The sequence below is a fragment of the Gymnogyps californianus genome, chromosome 3, assembly GCF_018139145.2.
Source record: "Gymnogyps californianus isolate 813 chromosome 3, ASM1813914v2, whole genome shotgun sequence".
Lineage (NCBI taxonomy): Eukaryota > Metazoa > Chordata > Aves > Accipitriformes > Cathartidae > Gymnogyps > Gymnogyps californianus.
Window position 1 is genome coordinate 59,461,550 of NC_059473.1, and position 19,115 is coordinate 59,480,664.

General features: G+C 41.7%; 1 protein-coding gene across 1 annotated transcript in view; it reads left to right on the top strand.

Moving 5' to 3' along the window:
* The window catches only part of ARID1B (AT-rich interaction domain 1B), a 339,938-nt gene that overhangs the window by 276,858 nt on the left and 43,965 nt on the right, over positions 1 to 19,115 (top strand). The window contains exons 9-10 of the mRNA XM_050895216.1: positions 335 to 662; positions 18,771 to 18,916. Coding sequence (XP_050751173.1) covers positions 335 to 662; positions 18,771 to 18,916 — 474 coding nt within the window. The remainder of the gene's footprint in view (positions 1 to 334; positions 663 to 18,770; positions 18,917 to 19,115) is intronic.

Genomic DNA, 19,115 nt, shown 5'->3' on the forward strand with positions numbered 1-19,115 from the left:
GTTCATAGGATCATTCAGGTTAGAAGGGTGCTCAGGAGTTGTTCTTGGCTGATCTTGTATTCAAATCGGGGTCAGATATAAGATCAGAGCAGGTTACTCGTGGCTTTATCCAGCTGGGTCTTGAAAACCTCCAAGGAGGGAGTCTGCACAACCTCCTTGGGCAGCTTGTTCCACTGCTTGTCTGCCCTCACGGTGAAAAAGTTGTTCTGACTTTGAGGCCAGCGTGGTTCACTTTAGTTCACAGGTGTAAGTTCTGCAGCTGTTAACTTCCTATGTACAAGTATTTGCACAAAAGTTTAATGTTTTTCTCTGTGCTTTTTATCGTTTTGTTCAGGAAACTACTCCAGACCACCGACGTACAGCGGCGTGCCCAACACAAGTTACAGTGGCCCAGGACCTGGCATGGGTATAAATGCCAACAGTCAGATGCATGGACAGGGGCCAAGCCAGCCTTGCGGTACCATGCCCCTGGGACGGATACCATCAACTGGGATGCAGAGCAGACCATTTCCTGGAAACATGAGCAGTATGACCCCCAATTCTCCTGGCATGTCTCAGCAGGGAGGCCCCGGGATGGGCCCACCCATGCCAACTGTGAACCGTAAGGCACAGGAGGCGGCTGCTGCAGTGATGCAGGCTGCTGCAAACTCCGCTCAGAGCAGGTATGCATCCAGGCGAAAGGCATTTAAATGAGTGGGAATGTTTTTCTTGTCATTTCTGAAGCAACGGCACTGCATAGGTGTATGCATATGCATTTATACGTGTTCTATCTGTGCCCTTATATCTGGGAGGAGATGGCCTGTGGGAAGAATACTTCTCCTTAAACCTAAGGGGAAAGCATGCTATCATGTGTTTGAATTATCCTCTCGAAAAGCAGCTATGACAATGGAGATGGCAGCCACTTCCAGTTTGGTTCTTGGCACTGTAGGCTTTAGGAAAACCCATGGGGTTGCAGTGACATTAGGAGTTGAAAACAAGCCCTCTGCAACTTAAAATTGATTAGCTGGATATATATTTTTTATCTTTGGTAGAGAGCGGGCCAACATGTCCTTGGCAGCTTGCCCCTGCCAGAGAGTAAGGAAGCTTATGAAGCTGCCCATCAAGTCTTGCATTTACTGCCCATGTTATGAGCAGCAGTGCTGATGGCAGTTCTCTTCCATGGGATGTTCTTGTTCCTAGGGAGGCAGGCAGAGGGGGAGAGGAGGGCAGGCTGAGGGGACCAGCTGGAGGGGAAAGGCAGAACGAGGCATAAAAGCATTCTGTAGTTATCTGGAGTTGATAACTGCCACTTACGCATCCACAAGAGAGAACCTGCAAACAGGATTGTAGAGGTGGAGCCATCATCTGTCTTCTTGTCTCCCCTTCAGGCAGCATAACTGCATGTTGCCATTTGTGCATGGATTTTGGCAAAGGCACTTTTCTGTCCATGGTTATTCTTAAGATGCCTGATTACTTGCAATGAAATCGTATTTTCTGGGAAATTTTTCAGATGAAGTAATTTCTGCATTTCCCTGGACTCAAATAACTCCTGGTGTATTTAGTATCTTTTTCTGTTACAAGAAGTCCCATTACATTTGAGAATTACACAAAGCTGGTTGCACTGTTCTGGTGAGCATGTTTGTGTGTGTGTGTGTGTATTAAGCATCTTGCATTTATTTATGCATATGCGTACACAGATGCACATATACGCATAGAGGTATTTATCATTCAAGACCAGTGTTTGTGGACACTAGAGTTGCTCTAATTCCAAGACGCAATGTAAAACTAGGAATAGGAAGCTAATGTGTCCCTGTATCTGTTGCTTTCTTGTTTTGCGAGTTTGGAAGGCAGGTGGTTTCTAGTGATAAGCAATAGCAAACTTTTAAAACAATAGCAGTAAATTTAGTGTACTTCATGTTCTTGTTCAGTAAAATAGAACCACACTCCTTTAAAATAGACCGTACTCCAGCAGGTATCTGTGAACCAGCAGTCTCTTGCTTGTGTTGGTTGTTTTAAGAGACCTGTCTAGTAGGATTTACGAAAGTCTGCTTCTGTCTGTCTGGTTTAGGCTATAAGCTGATAGGTCAGGCACGAAGGAATAAATGGGCCATCACTGCAGCTGCAGGAACACTTTCTTTATAATCATGTAATGAAAGGAAAAGCTCATGTTTGTTGGTCTTTACAGCAAGAAAAGACTTTGTGTTAAGCAGAAAGTATTTGGTTGTGATTCACCTTACACTTTGGGCATCATGTGTGGTGTTTGATCAAAAACTAGGTTAAATGATTACCACTCCTATCTCACGCCTTCCTCCCAAGTCAGTTTTGTAAAACTGCTTTCGGTTTCTAGCTTTGCCTGGGCAAAACTGCACCATTTCAGAGCCTTTCCATCACATACTGCCCATTCCAGTGATCCAGCACCTGTAGAAGGGCTGAGCAGTCATCGAATCTCTATTGCAAATACTGGCAAAAGGGCTATTTATAAACTGCAAATTGAGCGAAACCTGTTGCACCCCTCTGATGCCAAGGGGTTGCAAGCACACTGTTTTCCTCTTTGATCTCAAGTCAGCTGTAGGGGAGAGAGCGTAATGGCTTTTGGCTATTCCTGCAAGTCCTCCATACTTGCATATGGAAGGAATGTACTTGACAGTGATTCGTATTTGTGATACAGAGCAAATCCAAAGAGGCTGTTCTTTTGTTCTGCTTTAGGCCACCATACATTAGGTCGCCTGCTTATCCCAGCCAGTCTGGGGCTGGCGGAAGCCCCATGTTTTCTTCACAGCACCCCAACTATGGCAGCGCTCAGGCTCCCTTGATGCACCAGCCTGACCAGTACGGGTAGGTAGCAATGTAAATTGGACTTGCTGTGGGACCTTGGCAAATTTTTTTAATGTTTATGAACATGCCATCTGGCTGCTGAAGGCATATAAAAATCATGTGAAAGATACACAAATACTTGCATTGTAGAGCGGATTTTAGTTTTTTGTTCTTTTTACTAACAGCACTGTGACAATACAATGAAAATCTGCATGTCACTTGCTCACACACCTGCATGGCTTTTGGCATGGCTCTGTTTCCTTGTGCCTGAGAGGGAAATGAAGAACCTCATCACTGAGAAGGAATGAGATCCCTCCTCCCCCTGACCCAGGCATCATCTTTCTCCTCTCATTGTTGGTGTTCTTGTCTTGCAGAGATGCTCTGCAACCCCGTTTTCTTGACTTAGTGGCTGTATTGTCATTGCTGCCTGGGCAGTGAGCTGCAACCCCCGAAGTATGATCCCTTTCTGAGAGGTGGTGTACTGCAGGGGTGATGACAGGGTTTCTTCATGGGATTTTCAAGAAAATTTTATTACACTGTAATTGAGTGTGCATGTGTTTGAAAAATTTCAGTCACCAGAACAATTTTTAGGAGCACTAAGTATCCAGTGCAAAACATTTGCCTGAAATGCAGCTACTGTTTTCTCACCAGAGTCCTTCACACTGTGATTTCTGTAACCATATCATAAATTACAGCACTGGGAGAAAGTATCTACACTGGCTCCCAGCCTATTGCTCCCTCACAACCAAATGCAGCTTCACCTGAGATTACAGTTTCATGGACTTCCCTGCCATCATGTTATTTCAGTTGTTACCTCCGTAGGAAATCTGTAATGCCCAAATTACTGCTGCCTTCATGGTTATTAACAAGTTTGAATTACCAGTTTTCTGCAGCTGCTTTTGTTTGTTTGGTTTTTTCCTTAATAACATCATTCATATATGTGCATATGAAAAAGTACAAAGCAAAACAAAAAATTAGAACACAAGTCTACTGGTTCTCCTGTTCAAAAAGCAAAAACTAGTGAAATGGAAGAGCACTCACACCATACTATTTCATCTAACTGGCAAGACATCCACTGTTATATGCCAAAGTGCATGAATAATGTCCAGCCTTTTTCTTTGATTGTCTTGAGTTTATAAGATTCAGCTGTGGGGTTCAAAAACTGTTGGATTTTTATTACTATAGAACATACCCCTCTATGTAGAATTAAGAAGAAAATGAAATGGTTGTGTCAGGCATGGTTACACAGCAGTATTTCTGTACAAGTTGGTAGTGATTCCCTTCAAGGTCAACTTGTTGAATCAGTAGCTGAGTATCAATAGGGGAGAGAAATTTATCTTCAGCTGTTAATCCACAGGATCTATACTTTACTGGTTCAGGAATCTCATTTAGACATAGAAAGCTGGTTTGCCTCTGCCTTGCCAAGCCACACTAAGCAGCTGTGTAAAATGAATTTAAATGGCATGCATCAGAATAAAATCACTTCCACTGGGGCAGAAAATCAATGTTCGTTAACCAGGGCTGGATGATCAAGATCTGAGTGTCAGCCAGTTATACCAAGGTATCATCCTCAGTGCAGACCACCACCCTTTTAATTAGAGAAGATAAAATCATATAAATAAAAGTGGTGGCTGTGGAAGATACTAGGTTTACACCATTTGAATTAACCTTTGACCTCACTTTCAGGCCTGCTCTATGTTAAGCTTAGATGAATTTCTACAGCTACATAATACCTTCCCTGTAACCTAAAATCTTACGATGTGCTACTCTGTTTTGTGCACGCGGGCCAGAGTTTCCCAAATGATATCTAGCATGTCAGGCTAAAGAAAAGAAAGGTGTTTTTAAGACCTCTTCATTGAACCGGCAGTATCTGTGGTTTCATGCTACCCGGGATGTTTAAGCTTGGTCTGCCTAACAGTTTACAGCAGGCAATGCTAAATAACTCTCTAATATCCTGTATAGTAATTCCCCTTATTTTCGGGAAGACAGTGTGAAGGAACTGCAAAACAGTGTTTTCCTTTTTATATCTGTCTTGGTCTCAGCACACTCATTGACTGGTAAGGACTGTATGTTGAAGACGTAATATATCCACTGAACTCCAAGGAAAGACTTTTCGTAACTTAGGTTGGTGTTGGCCAAGTCCCCAAGGGCTGGTTCTGCTGCTGGAGATTAGATCCTAGCGGGGGCCTCTGAGGATGAGGTGGCTCCAAAAATAAAGTCTTTTATCACACTGTGGTTCTTACAACAATACATGTATTTATGGTGACAGATAAGTATTTATGTGTGTACAGACCTGCAACACAGTAAGCCCTCAGTGAAAGCAAACAATTTTAAGCAAATGAGATAGCATTTTCCCTATTGATGTGAAAGGCAGCAAATTTAGCCAGTATCTTCTAGTACCAGCCAATTTTGAGTGCCTCAATTTGTAGATGCCCAACTTAAAACTTTTCAGGACTACGTGTTCACTGTCTGTGAGCTTTTGTTTCCTACAGTAAGTGCCCTGTACACACTTTTGAAAATTGATTATTAGGTTGACACTTGAAGTCAACAGGTGTTTTTGGAGCTAGATGCTTGTTATCGTCATTTTCAGCATCTCTCATGCTAGCAGTGAGTGTCATTCTGAGCATGTCATCTTAGCAGTTGAAAGTGTGACTGTAGTATATGGAAGGGTAAAAATGTAGTTGTGAAATAGCTGGCTTACATACTGTTAGCAGTGCGGCCTTAGGAAGATGTAATTCAGTACTAGCTGGCTGTAGAATACACATCCAACTGGGTGCTAAAATGAGCCTCTTGCTGGTGCAACTACAGTTATCAATACCTGAACTAATTACTATAAAATGAGTTTTGATGTGCCTACATGAGGAGCAATCCTATCCTTGAAGGCAGCGTCTTTGACCTCAGTGTACTGTACCCTAATATGATTCTCGGGATTGCATGTTGCAATTTTGTAAATTAAAGCAATTTTTTTTATAGATTGAATGAATTTAGAATTCAGTGTCATTGATTTTAGAGGAGACGATTTAGACATAGTAGTTTATTAAACTGAGGAATTGGGATCCAGCTTACCTATTTGCAACCTCTGGCCATTTTAAATCCTGGTCATTGGGTTGCTAAATTGAAGTGGATATTTACATTATCGTCTGCTGCTCCCCGTGACACCTGAGAAATGGTGTTCATTCTCTATAGTAAAGTGTGGTGTTGCATTGCTTTGACATACTTCTAGGCACTCTAGAATGTGGTTCTGGTTCTAAACTGCTTAGCAGCTGGTTAGATACTACAGCCTCATGGTGGTGAGGTCAGAAGAATTTAGGTAAGTTTTCATTCAGTCCTAAAACTGATCTATAAAAGCTGCACTGATATTAGAGAATTTCTGTTGTACAGAGAAACAGTTACAATTAGTGTAAATGAGTTTAAAATGTGCATTCTGTATGTCTTCTTTTTAGTCTGCGTGTGTGTATACATGCACATGCATGCTTGTGCACATACAGGCAGACTAACCTTCCATCAGCATTTCGCTCCTGCTGTGTATGTATAATTCATAGTCCATGTCACTGGTGCCAGCAAAGCACTTTTTCCGTATTATTTTCTCCAACAGCAGGGTAATGCAGCACTGCTGATGGACTAGAAGGTACTGGTGAGGAAATATAGTAATGGACATGGTGCATTAAAATGTCAAAAGGAAAAAGAACGAGGCGGAAATGGGGAATAAATTTTTTAAAAAGAATAATAATATAAATAAAAACCAGAACTCTTTTAGGTGTTTTACATCCTAGAGCCTCTCAATTTTTATGCAGTATTTTCCAGTCTGGCCCTTTTGATCTTGAAACTTGGGTTTAAAATTCTAATTGTGATTTTAAAAGCTGCAGTTATGTAGCAGGAAGACTTGAAGTGCTACAGTAAAACTTACTGTCTTTAATCCCTGGAGAGAGTATATATTTTCCATTGTTTTCCCTTTTCCCCTTAAGCTTGGAGGTGCTGCTGTTCTCTGCTGGGAAGTGCAGTGGAGTGCAGGAAGGTTAAGTACTCATTCAAGTTTCTTTGCTTATTCAAACCAGGCTACTTCTAGATGAAAGGCTGCCAACTGTGAAATCCCCAAAGTAAACTAGGCTAAGATAGGACTGGTAGCCATAATTGGAGCCAGTGCCTGGGTACCTTATCTGTTGCCTTTGAAATAAGCCCCTAGCAGAAAGGCTCTTTCTGCTGTGTCTTTTATTTAACATTCAGTCACAGGGAAGGAGTTACTCCTGTTCAAATTCAGGCCATTCACAATTCTCCAGTCTCAGGGTGTCTGGTCATTTCCCCTCTACCCTGCTCCTCTGAACACTCCTAGACTTCAGGTTTCCTTTAGGGATCCTTATGGATCACCCGGAAATGAGCCCCACTTTGCTTTCTGTTAGTGCTGTTTGGATATCCAGGCAGTACATTTCAGTCCATGAAACTACATTTGGCTTCCAAAATAAAAAAAAATTCCACATATAGTATCAGCTGGATGAAGTGGTATTGCTTCTTGGCCTAAATGACTGTATAGTGTTTCTGTGAACTCCAAATAGCTGCTGTGCTTGCTCCACCTGAGGCTGGCGGCGTTTCAGTAACGGGTGGAATATTTTCTCGCTACGCCAAGTTTCTGTGTGATTTGAGGGGTTAAAGTCCAAATATGAGTGCTTACTGTAACTGTAATTTCTAAGGGAGCTCTTAACCGGTATTGACATATTTTTCTTCAAAAGGACCCATGCTTCTTCCCTCTTCATGCGAAATAGTCATTTGTATCAAGCTGATTTTTTTATTCTTTCTTTTTCTGAAAGGGCACTTCCTTTCCTCATGTTTTGCTTTTCGAAGCAGAACCATATATGGCTTTTTTCTACAATGTATTAGGAGGGGTGAAGTAAAACTTAGCTTGTATGTATTTATTATAGTAAAGGGAGAGCTGGAAATCACACTTCTGTGATTTTTTTTTTTTAAATGGAGATGCATTTTGTAGGTCAGCTCAAAATTGCTGATAAAATCATGTAAAGATTGGAAGAAACTTTACATGCTGAGCTAACCAAAGCCATTTCTTCTGGGAGACTGAGAGAAATACATTTTTATCTGGAATTTTGTTTTACTAAAAGGTAAATCCATCATTTTGGAGCCCTGGATGTCACCATGCTGCAGAGCTCGTGCAGGCAACCAGTGATTTGGGGAGGCATTTTTTTCTTTTTTGGTTACTCATCAATCAAGTAGACTGCTGTATGCTGTTCATGCCATTAGAGATTAACCACAGACCTCAAGAGTCGTACTCCTTCCCTCCTTCGGAGAGTAACCATGCTTAAACTGTGAAAGCAGGAGTATGTTGGGAAGGAAGGGTGATTTTCAGAGTCATGAATGAGAATTTTCATTCATCTTAGAGACACTTCTAATTCGATTATTATTGTGTCAGGATTATTTTTGGCTTGATTTGGTTATTTAGGAGAGCTGTTGCCCTCTATAGAAGTACTAATTATTTTGAAACAAAATTGCAGTGTAGGACTCTGTGTAGTTTATTAACATTCTGCCTCAGAGTCAGATGTTACGTAGAAATTCCGTACCTCAAAAGGTGATCTTTAGGGCATTAAGAATGCAGTACTTCATTAATTGTTATTGTATAAAAGTAAAGAATAAGGGAGGATTGAGTACTTTAGATTGAGTACTCTTTATTGGGTGGCAAGAAATGTTTCAGATGAGGAAACTGGATTTTCACACTGTCTGTCTTTTTGCCTATTAGCCAAAAGATCTACTAGTTTAAATCACAGCACTAGTCAGGAAAACAACAACAACAACAAAAAACCAAAAAACCACACAAACAGGAGAATAGCCATCTGTTTAATGGGACTCATGAAGAAAGCTAATTCTGTGACTGCTCTGTGTGATTTGGCACATACATTGTGCAAGTACAAGACTGTGATTGAACAGCCTAAGATTTTTGTGACAGAAAGGGAGAGACATAAAAAATGGTAGGAGGGTTTCAGGTTTTAGAGCGGTTTTAAGGGTTTAGGTTGTTTTACAATGGTGATAGTTGAGAGAAAATTAAACAATTTTTTTTTAGCAATGCTACCTGGGGAGATATGAGTGGGAAGAGCCCTTCACTTTATTGATGGAGTTCAGATAGGAGCATTGGTTCTAACTGGACACATAAGTAACCTTGTAAGAATCATATTCAATAGTAACATAACAGCAATAAGATTTTTTTTAATGATGGCCAGCAGTGTCACTAACACAACGCAAATACTTGTTGCAGTTGTCACAGTAGGTTTCAGGCATCTTCTGAGCCAAAGATGAAGAAAAGAGCCAGCTGAAACCATGCTGACATATGCACCACATTGCTCTTGTGAAACCGTCTGGAGTGCCGAAGTGCCGAGACTGATGGTAGTAGTGGTAGTAATAATATTGATAAACATAGAACAGCTCCAGGCTATTGGGCAAAGATAGGTAAGTGAAAATGTGTCTGTTGGGAAATCCCTTTGGAGAACTTCCCCGCCATGCTGCTGCACATGCACAGTTGCATTCAGTGTGCTGTCAGCCAGATGACATTTTACTATGAAAAGATACAATGAAGAGCTGGCATGAAACGATCAGGATTTTATTAGATTTTCAGTTGGTTGCCAGCACAGTGAGCTCCGTGGAGCTGCAGTGGTGCTCAAAACCAGTGTGAGGACGTGACTGACCATGGTAAGAACATGGTGAGAAGTGGCAGGAGGTCTGCATCCCCAGGTGGAAGAGGAGGGAGCTCAGGGGTCGAGCCTTTCCCGAGGCAGGGCCCACCGGAGGAAATTGAATTAGTGAAACATGCAATGTGTCCTTAGCTTTCTGTAGCTTTGTAGCACCATGCTTTGGTGACGTCCTGGCTGTTCGTGTGCTGGGAACAGACTCTTACCCACTTTCAAGTAATCATTCTGGGAGAGAGTTCATAGGGCCTTCCGACTTTTTAATACAGCTATTTATAAACACGCACAAAAATAGAAGGTGCACAGTGAGAGAGTCATATGAGTCATTCCCATTTTGATCTCGAGTTACACCGGGCTAAATCACCCTTCTTGGCATTCTGGTTCAGATTGACTACATCATGCCATACAGGGCAAATTTCTTTTTTCGCTACAAACCCAGTTCATGCATGCTCGTGCTTGCTGGACAGATTACAGCAGCCCTCTTTTACCCATCATACACTCCACTTGGGCTAAGAAATGTATCTCCTCAGTGCTCAGATATTATGTCTGATGGGGACAGCGTGCAAGCAGCTGCCGTTAGAGCTGCCATTTGAATCCACCTTGTCAGGAAGGTAGGCAGGGGTCACTAAGAGCGGAGCTTCGATGGGATTACAAGCCATTTGACTTGGCCTGCTTTTCAGTAGTCCCATGTTTTCTGTCACACAGCATTATATTGTATTTATCCAGTACAGGTTGCACTGAGTACAAAGGGCTTAGTTTGTTCTTATACAAATAAATTAAAATACAGAGGTCTTGCTGCACTTGTAAGAATACTGCGCAATAAAGGCATTTCAGGGAATCCCTGTGGGTTTGAAGACTGGTGACCAAATGCTGTGGTCACTGAAATTCAGACCAAAAAAAATTTAATTAACTCAAAAGGAGCTTTATAAAAACAAAATTAAATAGCTGCAACCTAAAAAACAAACAAACAAACAAAACCCCCAACCCCCCCAAAAAAACAAAAAAAGTACAGTATTTTACTAAATATCTTTCATGTTTTTCAGTCACACAGCTTTATATCATTAGGATCAAATGAAATTAAGGATTTATTTTTCTGCAGGCTTGTGCTATGTTTTCCTCACTGTATTCAACTACTTTATTATTCTTCTGGCCATATTTTAGACCATTATTAATCTTGGATCTCCTCCTCAGTTTTTGTTGTGTGTAAAATGGGATAAGGAGATTTATTCTGATGTCAGCATGCATTCAGCAGTACAGATGTTGTGTAGTTGGGTTGTTATTAGCATCAATACTTATGAATTACACATGCCTCTTACGTTGCTCTCCCAGTGTTTGATGTGGTGTGACACTCCTGCGTTTTATTGGGCTTTAAATGACTACCAAGTAGGTAGCCCATCGAGCAGGTGTTTTCACTGGAAAATGGTTAATGTGATGACAACAGCATGTAAACAAACAATGAGTTTTTGTGGCTGCTTTTCTAAGGGGCTGAGCATTGAATCAGCCTGGTAGGAACAACTAATTTTTGAGTTTCTTCTCCCTCCTTGATTGTTTCTTAGTGAAATCTAAGTAATGGTGATGATGCTAAAGGCACAAGTATTTGCGTAATCAGAAGAAAAATAATATGTTTAGAAAGGCTCTTTCTGTTATTCTTCCAAAAAGTGTCTTGCACAATAATCTTTAGATCAGCCAGACGAAGAAAACAGGCAGTGTGCTCAGTCAGACTGCAGTGGATTACAGAGTGGTGTGCACTATCACATAATTATGGTACTAGAAAATTAGTCCCTGTTTTAGCATTGCCATTTAGGCCCGGTCGTTGGGAAGAATAGTTTGGTGTTGGTTCTGTGTGCTTGATGTCAGCAGACACGCACGCACGCACCCCAGTACAAATCTGGATGCTTTTTCATTTATGTTTCCTAGTGTTTTGTCAGTGTCAGTGCATTTCAGAGCTTTGGCCTCCCCTTTTCATGCATGCACACACACACAAGTGTAAAATTCTCTTTTTCCTTCTAACCTGAAAAATGGAAAAAAATCTCGTGGCAGACCTAACACCTGTCACATCACCAGCTTTCATGGTTGCTTTTCTAAAACTTTGTTGTTGCGAGTGGCGAGCTTCCCCACTGAACAGAGGAGGAAATGTAAATCCAGGTTAGTACACTTACAATAGGAGCTAACGAGAGGGGCATACTTAGCTTTCAGATATAGTGATGTTAAATTTGTTTGGTTTATTTACATGGGAACTGCCTTTAATGCTGTTTTATAGCTGCTCAAGCCAATATTCAGATTTCATGTGTCTTGGCCTTTGCTAACAGCGCTGACGCACCAATGAACTTCCCGTCAAAGTAAGCAATGTTGGGGTTTATTTTCCCTTGCTCTCTTCTCCCTCCTCCAGTTCTCCCATATCCCCTGGTGACAGAAACGGTTTCACTTCTCCAAGGAAGCCCATAATGTAGCAAGAAGGAAAATCCATAACAAAAGAGCATATGTATCTGCATGCACATGTTTATGTGTAAATTCTACAGGGAGAAAGCATTCACGGGTCTCACTCCTGAATTACTCTCATTATAATAACCCATTTGGTGTCAAAGTATGACAGATTATAAGCGCTTAAGGCTAGTCCCAGCTCAAGACAGATTTAAATAAAGTACTTCTGGTTATTGTGCAGGTCAGTGTGTTTAAATAACAACCCCCCAAATCATGCTTTGACATTTAAAAGAGAGAGGAAATATTGTCATGCTGCAGACCTGGCACAGATAAGCACAGGGCAATTTGGTCAGTACACTGTGATTTGTGAGTGCAGCCTAACGCAGTCATTTTCACAGTTTGTAATCAAGTAGCCACCTTAGCAGTGTGTCAGCATTAAAAAAAAAAATGTTCCTTTTAAAATGTTTACACAAATTACTCCCCTGAGGTGCTGCAGTGCATTCGCTGCAAAACTGATGTAGGTTAAAGATCTGGAGCAGAAATGGCAAACTTCCATGAGCTTGTGGGCCATTTTTTTTTTTTCACCAGCCAATTGCTCAGGTGGCCAGGTCACGGTAACAGGATAATTTTTCAGGTCCAGTGCCGAGGGCAGGATAACTGCGAGAAATCCCTACGTTACGTGAGTGCTGTGGGAAGTGTCAGGAAGCACAGTGCAGAGGTGCCTAAATAATAATTGGTGCAAGCTTCTGGCCACCAGGATGTGTGAGGTTTGACTCAGTGGCAGCTCTTCCCTGCCTGGGCTGTGTGCCCCATCCCGGCTCCCATCCCTGCAGCACTGCTCCTTTGGCATCGCCCCGCTGTGCCACTCTGCTGGACTGGGGCTCACCCAGCTCCTGGCCGGGGCGGCTGCCTTGGAGCCTGGCCCTGCCTCATGGCAGTGTGCATGAGCAGAGGAGCTGCAGGAAGGCACGTCTCTGGTAGCACCCTGCTTCTGAGACTCCCCTGTGAATCCCTCCCTTCCTTCAGGCAGACCTGGCTGAGAGGCTCCACGTTTGTGCTGGAGGGACCTTCCTTGTGTTTACCCTGGGAGTAGCTGCTCTCTGTATGTTCTGCCCTGCTCCTCCTCCTGCATCTCTGTTTCATCTCCCTTCTCCAGAGCACCCATCATCCTCCTGGCCCTAAAAACCTTTGGCACCTAGTGAGGATGCTCCCAACCCTTGTTGTTCATTCTTCATTTCCATCTACTCTCCCCTCCATTTCTATCTTTTCTGCCCCAAACTCTCCTCACCTCCAGCCCTTCTAGACTCTCCACCTCTGAACCCTTCTTCTGTTCGCTACATGTTTCCATGCTTGACTCGCCCCTGTGCTCAGGCTGCCACAGGGCTCATTACAGAAGCCGGATCATTTTTTCTGACTGCATGAAGGGCTTTGCTCCAATGTTACAGGTTTAGATCGAGAGGAGAGCACAGTGTCAGATGCGTGCCAGAAAATCCACAGAAAGTTGTAGAACTTGATCCCTCTGCACACTGCAAAAACCTGAGCTTTTACATGTTTCCATATGAAAAGTCGTGTCTTCATTTCTTGTCCTGCTGAGTAGCTTAATCCACTTTTACCATTGTCTGTAGCTAAACCACACCTACCTCTGAACTCAATTTTGTAATTAGTTCAAGTTTGTTCAAATCTGAGGAAGACGACAGTAAAAACCTTCATCAGATGGCAACACTGAGGAGGTACTAAATCACGTATCAGCAAGTATGAAACACAAGGGCTGCAGAGTGACTTCTGTGTTGCAGTCAGAGACAACACACTAACCTACTGGTGATTTCAGGTCCAATTAAAGGAAGACATCTCCATATAAGAGAGACTGCTCTGCAGCTGTGATCACTCGTGTGCTCCTTTGTATTGTCAGTGCTCTCCTTTCTTACAATTTCTTTGTTCTGCTTTTTAACGATGACCAGATCTTGCATGTCATCTCCTCTCTTTAAATACATGGACTTCTGCATTAGCTTAGAAGACACAATTAGATCTGATGCTACTTGTTTTGCAGAGGAAAGAGATTAAGTGCAGATTAAGCTTCGGGTAAATTGCAAATGAAGGAAAACAAAAGAGCAGAACAGGACCTTCTTCAAAGGGAATGTTTTGAATTTGACCAGTTGTATTCTGGACCCAGTAGTACACCAGACTATCAACAGCACAATGAAGCTGACAATCTACGATCATAGGGACATTCAGGCTGCAAGGAACCTCAAGAGGTCTCCGGTCCAACCTCTTCCTCAGCAGGCTCAGCTGAGAGCTCAGGGCTTTATCCAGTTGGGTCTTGAAAACCTCCAAGGACAGAGATTGCACAACCTCTCTGGGCCACCAGATCTGGTGCCTCAGTTTTCACTGGAAAAAGGGTTTCCTTACATCCAGTCTGAACTTCTCATGTTTTAACTCTTGCCCATTGTGTCTCATCCTCCCACCATGCCCCACTGTGAAGAGCCCAACTTCATCTTCTTGGTGACCTCCTTTTAGGTGCTGGGGGACTGCTGTTAGGTTCCTCTCGAAAGCTGTCTCTGCCCCCAGCTGAACTAGCCCTCGTCCTTCAGCCCCTCCAGGTTGAGTGCTCAAGCCCTGACCATCTAAGGGATCCTCTGCTAAACTCACTCCAGTTTATCATCATCTTTCCTTTACTGGGGGTTCCAAAACTGGACGTGATACTCTAGATGGAGTCTAATGAGTGCCAGGTAAGGAGGGGATGATCAGTTCCCTCCATCTCCTGGCTCTGCTCCTGGTCACACAGCCCAGGATGTTGTTGGCCCTCTTTGCTGCCAGGGCACTCTGCTGGCTCACAGTCAGCTCCCTGTCTGCCAAGATGCCCAGGGGCTTTTCAGCAAAGCTGCTCCCCCCAGTCAAGCCCCAGCCGGCACTGCTGCAGGGGGCTCGTCCTTCCCAGGTGCAGGACCTTGCACTTGTCCCTGTTGACTTTCATAAGGTTCTTGTCAGCACATTCCTCCAGCCTGTCTAGGTGCCCCTGGGTGGCAGCCCTTTCCTCCAGCGTAACAACTGGCTCTGGCATTATGCTAGTGCTGTGAATTACTAAAATGTCAGGAGTGAATAACCCACAGAAAGCAAGCAGATTCCCCCCCTTCCCATTTTTAATCTGTTCCATTTGCTGAATACTTGGAGATCTACTTGTAGCAGTAGAGCAGAAAAAAGAAATGTGTAGGCTTAAGTATAGTGTTTAAATTGATAGCATAATCCTAAATTTGGATTGGTCCAGCTGCTTTTCTTCTAATGGGGAAAAATACGTGATGTGGGATCACGGTATTGGAGGAATTAGAGCTGACAAATACCTGACAGGTCATCTAGTTGATATGTAATGCAGGATTTCTCTGACCAGTACATTTTCTAAAGTGTTGTCTGTGTGCAGAAGTGTCAAGTACTGGGGTTTCTTTCATTCCCTTGGAGAGTAACTGCATCTCACCATGAAGACGTTTTTTCATTATACTCAACATAAGTGTTTCTTTTCTTAATTTCTTCCTATTATCCCTAATTATCACTTGCATCATCCCTAAGCAACCCAGCCATTGATGTTTATGTGGTAAATATTGTAAAGTTGTATACTTAACTGGGTTTGTTCTGCTATAGAATTCATAGCCGGTCAGTTGAATTTTTGCCATTAGATGTCACTACGTGTACAGCAGACTGTTTTTAAAAGACTTGATTTTTATTTAGCCTCCCAGAAAAATGGAGGAGGGAATTGGGAGATGTAGGAGAGAGTCTGGTAGTATGCTTTGAGATAACTACTTCCTAAATAGTATGTTGGATATGCCTTTACTAAAAGCAGCACAGAAGGAAACATAAGATTTTTGACTTAACTCCAACAACCAACAGATGATGCTGTGACCTTAAGCATATATAAATACGTTTAGCAGCTGCTGTGTAACATATTTATAAGTGTTTAGTGACCTGGAGGTTAATCAAAATGAGTTTGGTGATCTCAGCTCAGTTCTTAATGGACTCCACTTCATATTATAACACTGATGCAGCACAATTTGTCACAGTCGGCAGTCTTTACTCAAAGGAGGCCCACTGTGGAGTGAGAATTAAAGGCTGAAGTAATACCTGATTATTTCTCCCTAAAGAAACTTTCCATTCCAGGCCATCATAGAGCAGAATAATACGTGGAGGAGCTCTGTACTGCGCACTGCACCCAATCTCAGGATAAAATAACGTTTACTCTTACAGGATGCCGCCTTTCAGTGTTACTGAATTAGCTCACGCATGCTGCGGTCAGTGCTTTGATAGGGGACCAGGGAAGGACAAAGTTCTGCCAGGGATGCCAGTGCTGAGTCTTTTCACTTACTGGGCTCTTTCCAGAGATGGAGAGCTGTGTCCATTCCAAGTGCAGCATTACATGGGAGGATGAAAGGGAAAGGTATTGCCTTGCCAGATGAAATTTCAGGATTAGGTTCTGCCATTCACATCTTTCTGGGTACAGAAGCAATTTTTTTAGACTTCAGTTGTTTTCTTGCTGCCCTGGCCAAAGCTAGTATATTCCTTTTATTTAATTTCCACTCCCTGTCTAAACTGGAAATAGTTTCCTACTTTTTGATTTAAAGCTGTTGTACAGCAGTACGCTTTCATGAGCTACAGTTGAGATTTATGTCCATAGTGGGTAACATGAAATAGGTTGTACCTCAATTTGAGACAATGAACAGCCCCACAGCTTAGAAGATATACATGCTATAGGAAGTAATAGTATTGAAATATTAGTAGGTAAGGACCAATTTCAGCTTACATGCAAGGTGCATATCTCCTGTGTATTTTTAAAGCAAAAGAAGGGCATTGGAGAGATAGATACCTGTAGAGACTTCTGTCTTTTCCAGAATCCCAGCCTTACTCCATAAAAGAACCTTTCAAGATCTATTACTTCTTTTTTAAAGTGTAAAAATGCACTTGCACATTTTCTTCATCTTCACTAGTAACTTTACCCAGTAACGGAAAAGATCTCGCTTATCCAGCATAGAAAGAACTTTTCAGTTAACTGCATTTGTTGAAATATAGCAATTTTCAGCTAAAAAAGGGGGGTGGGGGTGTTTAAGATACAGTATTTACATAAGAAAAGCTTGATTGTGTGACTGAAATCTTTTAAAGTTGTTGCCAAACGGTCCTGCTCTTCTCTTTTCACTTTGTAATTTTCCCTTGGAGCATTGCACCACTGTGCATTTTAAATCTTTTCCCTCCACTACTCATTGCAAGCTTCATCAAGGAAATGACATTGTATGGCAGTTGTCTCCTTCATATCAAAAGAAAGCCTTTGCCTCTTTGCAAGAGTGAAGAAAAGTTTGTCTTCAGAGAGCAAAGGACAAAACTGACTTGGAAAAAGATGCTTTATTTAGATAACACGTTCTCTTTTCCTTTGAAGAAATTCACAATGTGTCAAGAAAAATTAGGCCAAATAGTGCTTTAATGGTCTTCCTCCTATACCTCCTAAAAAAGAAATCTGTTTCTACCAGTTGCATTAAGAATCTGCCGTGAGTTTGGAGAACAGAAGAAGCCATTGAAGTTATTCAGGGTTGTTGGTTTGGGGGTTGTCTGCTTTGTTTGAATACTGTATAATAATGAAAAGTAGAATTTATACCAAAACTCCATCTTGCTACAGGACATGCAGCTTTCCCTGCCTGTAGGATAAAATTAAATGCTTTGTTTTTCGTAAGAAAAAAAAGCTGACAGGTACCAAAGCTATGTAAAGGGGTGGTTGCTTCCTTTCTTGTCTCCTTTATTTGGAAAAACAGTATAAATTTACAGGGGGTACATTGAAGAAACAGGTCTGAGTTTTGTATTTTCCTATGTAGGCTATGAATATACAAGTAAGTATATTTTTGCGTGTTTTTTTATATATGTGATTTTATATGTATAAGTCTATATCCATATATGTATCATCATATGTGCAGTCTTCAACTATACCAAGAAAAGGTAGATAATTGTATTATGGATTAAAAAAATAAAAGGTTATTTTTGAAGTTGGATCATGCATTACATCAGGTTATTCTGCTTACTTGGATTGGATTATTTTCTTCCTTGTGCCTCAGTTTATCTGTAGAATTTGATAAATCAAGTACAAAGCGTACTTAGATACTTTTTAGAACTTAAGAGTAGATAAGGTTTAGCCTTCAAAAATGTTTTGTCTGAAGATCTTCACATCTGAAGATGTGGAGAATTAGGTAAGGGCTTCATTTAGGGCAGTTTTTCAGACAAACTTAAGTCTGTTATGAAAGCATTATACAGATATGTGATTAATTTTCAAAACCAAAATAGTTCTGCTGAGGTTTCTTGTTTCAACAAAGTGTAGTATATACCTGTTTTTTTGAAAGATTGGACATAGGTGGCATGTACAAAAGATGAACATTGTATTCAATGCAATAACGTCAGATACAGAAATCTGAAACAGATTCTATGGTACCCATTTTTCTTCTGGTCATTTCACTGTTTTTTAAGCTATGGCAGGTAAGGATTTCTATTACATGGTCAAAATGACAATTCACTAGATTTTTTTTATGCCAATGCTAGGTTCTAATTTTGACTCCTGATCACATTGCTGTGTACTCATAGGATAAATAGTGTGAGTTGTATTCTTTTGCTGATTGGTTGTGACGTATAAAGACACTGTATACATCTCTTGAAACTTGTGTTCAGTCCAATTCTCTCTCTCATATACGGTAACTAATTCAAGACTAATTCAAAGCTCCCCATGTAGGTAAAATGAACTAATTGCGTGCCTTCTCCTTAGCTATTGGCAAACAATAGGAGATGTACTCTGTGACAAACCACATCATCTTCAGCAATGAGGTACGTAATGAGACATCGTGTATGTGCTCTTTCTTCTCGTAGGCAAGGCAATTTTCCTGCCATGAATCAGAGCGGTATTATGGGATCCAGCTCCCCCTACACTCAGCCGATGAACAACAGCTCTGGCTTGATGAACCCGCAGGCTCCTCCTTACAGCATGGCACCTAACATGGTGAACAGTTCAACAGGTAATGGTGGGTAACCTTTCAGCAGTGGCCTTCCTCCATAAATCTGCTTAATGGTACCAGCCCTGGGCTGGTGGCAGAGGGATAGCCTTCTTCATTCAATTCACCCCTGTTGGGTAGTTTGGAGTGATTCGAAACTAGGCTAAGGTATTCACATTTTTTTGTACAGTAACTCATACATTTTTCATTAAGTCCTTTTGCA